Raw genomic sequence first — 6,321 nt, forward strand, 5'->3', positions numbered from 1 at the left:
ATTTATCATTATATAGTTTGAAACTTTTTTTAAGTAAATGTTTCCGAAGACAAATATGCCAATTGAAATTTTTAATTTTTAAAAAATTACAATAGAAAACAATGACATATCCCAAACAAAAAGCATCATTACAAAAACTTTAACATGAAGCTGTCATTCATTATTTTATTAATTTGGCATTTACATGAAAAAAAACCCCAAAAAAAAAAAAATAGTACTTTATATGTGACAAGAGCTCGCGGTCCGGCAGAAGTTGTGAATGATAACACCTATCCGTTGTACCATCTGCTGCCTGCCGTCCATCAAAGCTTCACTGTATTTATCCTTAGCTGATGATTTGCCAATCTTGATCAACCATTAGATTGGAAATATCTTGCCAGTTGGAAATGAAAGGAATGGTAACAGAAAACCAGGGAAAGATAAATGCAAGCATAGCCCGTTAAGCTGAAGCATCCGGCGGGCGCATAGAGTAAAGTATAACACTAAATAAAACGGGGCATATGAAACCAAAGAAGAGAATTTTCTAGTCTGGAAAACCTATATTAAAATGGCGAAGTTGCCATCTAAACTGGAAACCTCGCAAAGGAACTGAAACTGAAGGTTAAGGAATCTATGGTTTCATTATTCTTGTCGGGCACTAGAAGTTAACATTCTACAGTACACGTTGAAGCCCAGAAAGAGGAGAATGTATCTTTGAAACAACACCAGCGGTGGCGGCAGCTATAAATAGAAGTGAAAATACAATGAAGATGTATCATTCAAACAGCGGACATCTTCATCTATCAAAGAGGAGGAAAAATTGCAGAGCATACGTTTTGCAAGCTTAGAATTGAGGTGAAGTGAACTTAGAATTAGATTGTCACAGAGAATTTAAACAGAAATGTTAGCTGATATGTTTGTGTTGGGTTTTACAGGAAAGATGAGGATGATGTTAATGATAGCGTTTGGATTGCTACTGAGCATGTCCATAGCGGAATGCAGTAGGCCTGTCGATGATGCAAGAATCCTTGCATCATGTAATCCAGCTGGATTTTTGAGTGGCATATCCAACGACTGCAATCGTCACCACGGCGCAGAATGCTGCGAGACGGGGCAGCGATATCCACAATTCAAATGCTCACCCCCAGTCACAGGCATTACTAAGGCCACACTCACTCTCAATGGATTTGGTAATGGCGATGATGGAGGAGGGGCTTCGGAGTGTGACGGGGACTTTCACAGTGACGACGAAAAAGTTGTTGCTCTTTCTACTGGCTGGTACGCCGGTGGCAGCCGCTGCAATGACTTCATACTAATCACCAATCCAGATAATGGACGATCCGTGAGGGCCAAGGTGGTGGACGAGTGTGACTCAGTCGCTGGCTGTGATGATGAGCATGCCTTTCAGCCCCCATGCAAAAACAATATTGTCGATGCCTCTCCAGCCGTATGGAAAGCCTTGGGAGTCGACAATTTTGAGGATGTTGGTGTGATGAGTATCACATGGTCTGAAACTTAAAAACTTCTCGGTCTTCCTTTTCTTCGTTCTGTTCGCCAAAATAAACTCTGCTAGCCATTGCTCTTGCAGTCTTGCTTCCTAGTCCATAATAATGTACTCTTTTGCATCGTATGTTTTCGATTACATATGGTGCTATAAAGTTCTCACTTCTAGGGTTACAACTTTAAGACAGATTAAAAAGTTAAAGACAGTATATTGTTATTGCATATCAGAAGGAATGGGAATGTGAACTCATCTTAAAGTTGATTTAACTAGATTTTGATTCCGATTTCGATGTATCTGGGCGACGAGGACTACTTAAAAACATTATGACATAGTTTCATTGAGATCATAGTGTCTAGCAATCGCGACAATTTTATAAGGTCTTGTCTCTCAATTATTTTGGGAGATCCTACCCTTCTTAACTCTTGCCCTACTCCAGCACAATACATTGACATAAATTTATCACTTAACAACAAAGTCCCAACTATGGTATAGCTCATAAATTAGAAAGAGCATAAATTCCATAATAAAATATGTAACTGTCACAAAGGGCGTACACAAGTGGATAATGAATAATAAACCTTTCCCTTGAGTTGGATACTCTGCATGATAAATAGAGGAATGAACATAGAAATTGATATCTTCATAAAAATTGAATAAGGTAGACAAATATCATTAAAAATTTAATCCATATAAAATAAGTGAGACCCATAAGGTTCTAGAGCAGAAAACTTATGATCTGGTATCCAACATCATGATCGAAACAATCTATTAATGAAAGAAGGTAAAAAAAGAATACCGGAGTTAAATTAATAATTATAAATTACTTACTTCATGTTAGATAATATAAAAAAATAACCATATAAGCATTAATTTGTTACATTAAAATTTAGTTAGATAAAATAGTTTGTTTGATACACCATAACGAGATTTCAAATATAAGAATAGACATAACATGTAACATACATGATTTGAATAGATTAATTAGATTCACAACCACATCTTACAACCCAAACACAATCACGAGCCTTATCAAGTAAAATTCACTGTAACAAGAGAAATTAGAATAAATTTGAAACCATTTCTTTATGTAAGATATGTAAAACTTGATAACTCGTCACATCAATTTTCTTTAAAATAACATAATATGTTATTTTACATTATATCAAGTACTCCAATAATTTCAACTATTTTTCTTAACTATAATTAACCATTATGTCCAATTTCATCAAATTTTTTTTTTAAAAAGATGAAAGAACATCTCTTTCTACATGCATGCATCAAATGAGACGGATCCGCCATAACCAAATCTCTAGAGACTATTTGAGAAGAGGATAATCCTCTATTCTCCATGGGTCCAAAGAAAATACCAATAGAAGAAAAAAGAAGAGGGGCGGAACACCCAACCCCAAAACCCCACACACCCCAATTGCAACCGAGAGCAAAAGAAACAAAAAAGGGTTTAAAAAAAAAACCCTACGACAACCCAGAAGACCCAGCAATGGGCAAGCAAAACTCAACCCCCCTAGGAACAAAACAAGCAGAGCGCAGGACACGAGCTAAGACGCATCGGCCCTAGCATGACACCCACACACACACAGAGCCATCCTTCATTATAGAAAGGGGTAAATTATTTATATACAATTATTAAAATCATTTAAAGGGATTAGTTGTCCATAATGGAAGATTTATTTTCTAGACGACTTTATTAATGACTTAGTTAATTTAATGTCATATTGGAGCTTTATTTTCAAATATTCAACTAATTAATAATAATACAATGAATTTGTATTAGTATTAATTTAATGGATTTTTGAAACTATTTAATAATACAAAGAAATAATATTAACAGTAAATATGGTAAGAATTGTCATTGCCAATGGGAAATTTAATTAATATTAAAGTTGATTTACCATTAAGGGTACATTTTAATCAAATTATCAATAGGTGTATTAGTAGAATAAAAGGAAATTTAAAAAAAATAAATAGTTAATTAGGAATTATTTTCAAAGTGAATTGATTGTTTTTCAACATTTGGAACACCATTTTATCACTCGCATATGAGGCCCCTTTAGTTTGACACTTAAGATGCCGTTTAGTGAAACTAATTAAGTTATCTCATTTATTTTGGGGATCGCATATATAAAAAGAAAATTGTTGTTGCGTTTTTTTTTCCAAAAGTTTGAGCATCACATATATGATACTGAGGTTCACACTACTTAGTGTAAAAATGTTGTGAAGAAGGGCGCAGTCTTGCATAATTTGGTGCGTATTTGTTTTTGTTTTGAGCTTGAGGTGAAGTGGGTGTGTTAGTTTTTTAAGGATTCTTACAATTTTGGCAAAATTTTAGATTGCTTATAAACCTTGCTATTTTATGTCTTTTATAGAAAGAATGAGATATAAATGCGCAAATATAAAATACCTAGTTTGAAAGAAATGTTGTTTCATTTTGAATTAAAAGCTAAATAGGGGAAAGTGCCTAGTAATTGAGTGCATTCCAATTCTTGTAATAGAAATTTTTTATTTAATTCCCCATACTTGTCGATTTAATGTCCAACTTTTGTATAACGTGTTATCAAATGAGGGATACCTCATGACTAATAGTATAGAGGAGTAGTAGTCATTTATTGATCATTTTTTATTTATGTGACTAATCATTTTGTTGTGTTTCTTACCTAATGACCAAATTAGTCAATGAACAAATTAGTCATTTATTTAGTAATTTATAGTTGTGTTTTCTTACTTGATGATTAAATTAGTCATTAATAGTTGTGTGAAAAAAATGACTAAACTTTTGGTCATTTTAACTTATGGTGACTAAATTTTTTAGTTGCCTAGTCATTTATTTGTCATATTTCTACTACTGGTATCATCATGAAATGTCTCGCTCAGAGGAGAAGGTGGTGGCACTGAAGTATCAAAATCCTTGTAGACGTCTACAAAATCAGATATTTTGGATTGTCCCCTTTCAATTTTTTTAACCTGCTCAGTTGTCACCCTCTTATCCTTTTGTATGTCCCCTTTAGAGGACTCTATAGGTGCCTCCTTAGTCTGAGCCTTAGGAGATGGATCAATTGGATTTTCTTTGTATTCCACTCCTTTATCCCTAGCCTCTCTTCTTTGTAACTCATCTTTGAGTATATCATCTGCTTTTCTTAGCATGAAAGACATTTAGCAAAATCATCCATGAAATCTCAGAAGGAACCTACAAAATTGGGGTCCTCTTGCTTCCTTTCCATTTGAAATTTATTCACAAGGTCCCATTTCTTCCTCCTCTATTCTGCCTCACACTGATGGGAATTTCTAATTAGGTCCTCCCTTTCTAGAAAAGAATGAAAATACCCCTTCTCATTCAATTTGTTCACTTTGATATCATTTATAAATCCTTCAAGGTCAAAATGCCTAGCTTGGATAACTCTCAATCTGTAATTTGTCACCAAAAAATTATGCATCTTCTCGAAGGCCTCACAACCCATACTGAATTCATTGAAAATTATTAGCCTGGGGAGAAACTTTCCCTTTCTATAAGATCTGATTTTTTCCCTCTCCATCCACATCATTTTCCAAATGAATTCGAGGAATGCTAACCTTGAAGAGACAACAATTGGCAATACATGGAGCCCCTCCTCACACCCATAAATTCTAATGATTTTACAATTGTCATAAAAGAAGAAATCCCCAAAATTGTGGGTAAATGCACCCTCAGGATATACTAGTCCATCAGTGCTGCAACTCCTTATCCTTGATATTTTGGTTATTTTCTTGGGCAACCTTGGCAATACTACCCCAAGCCTTGTCAAAAATTTTATCACAAAGTGATAAAAGAAAACACAAAAATCGCGAAATCTGGATCCCTTGTCCCACACTTGGGTCCATCTTTGCACCAGCCAAGCGAGAACTATGTATTGATCCTTATTCTCAACTCTATGCCCTAGTTTGCTTTATTTTGATAAATAATTAAATGGCATATCAAAGAATGATGCATGAATTCCAATTTTTCATCTTTATTTTCAGTTCTCATCAACCATTCATTAATCTTCTCATGAATAACACTTGAAAAGACATAGAATTCATTTATTGAGGGGTGTTGAATGTTAATGGTCATCATCATAAAATCAATGGGCAATTTGGTGATCCCATAGTCAACTCCGAGGACCTGCCCTAGTGCATAATAAGTTATAACAAAGTAAGGCTCAAATCAATCAAGCTTGAAAGGCTCCCTTTAAGATGGCAAGACATAATTTCATGAATCCTTGTAGAGTTCCCTCATGAAATGAGAAACAAGATCCTTCATGTACCTATCCCTCTTATTTTCATAATCCATCTTCAAATTGTCCCTATTTATGCTTGTGAGGGAAGATTTGTCTAGCTCAAAAAATTGAATGATGGCCCTGGGAGAGATGTCCAATACGACATAACCTTCTACATTCCTAATAGTCTAACTTGGAGAATCATGAGCATAGGCTACACAAAAACATTGGGTATCACTAGTTTGCCAAGATTTAGTGTCGAGGGGTTGCATACTGGGATGGCCTTATCTCTATTTCCATAAAATGAATGAAAAATAGCCCAGCCTATTTCCTTGGTGAAAGCATCCCTACACCCTGCCTCTTTGTCATTTAAAATAATCCTCAAATGATCCTACATTGTGGATCCCTCAAACAATTCTTGCAGGTCTTGGCATAGGCTCCTTGTCTCTTTGGTTGGCCTCCATGCAATTTCTTCCAATCTTTGTTCAACTTCATGTTGCAACTCTTCAGGTGTCATGGAAGGAGAAAGAGGAGTAGTAGATTGTGCTCGTGTTTTCCGTACCTAAGCTAATGACTGCGCTTTGGATGGAT

At 35.2% G+C, this 6,321-nt stretch overlaps 1 protein-coding gene across 1 annotated transcript; it reads left to right on the top strand.

Annotated features, from left to right (window-relative positions):
- Nucleotides 1-880: 880 nt before the first annotated feature.
- Nucleotides 881-1,498, top strand: LOC131063877 (kiwellin-1-like). The gene has a single exon (XM_057997829.2). The coding sequence runs from the start codon at nucleotides 881-883 to the stop codon at nucleotides 1,496-1,498; it is 618 nt and encodes a 205-aa protein (XP_057853812.2).
- Nucleotides 1,499-6,321: the final 4,823 nt, after the last annotated feature.

The sequence above is a fragment of the Cryptomeria japonica genome, chromosome 3, assembly GCF_030272615.1.
Source record: "Cryptomeria japonica chromosome 3, Sugi_1.0, whole genome shotgun sequence".
Taxonomy (NCBI): Eukaryota; Viridiplantae; Streptophyta; class Pinopsida; order Cupressales; family Cupressaceae; genus Cryptomeria; species Cryptomeria japonica.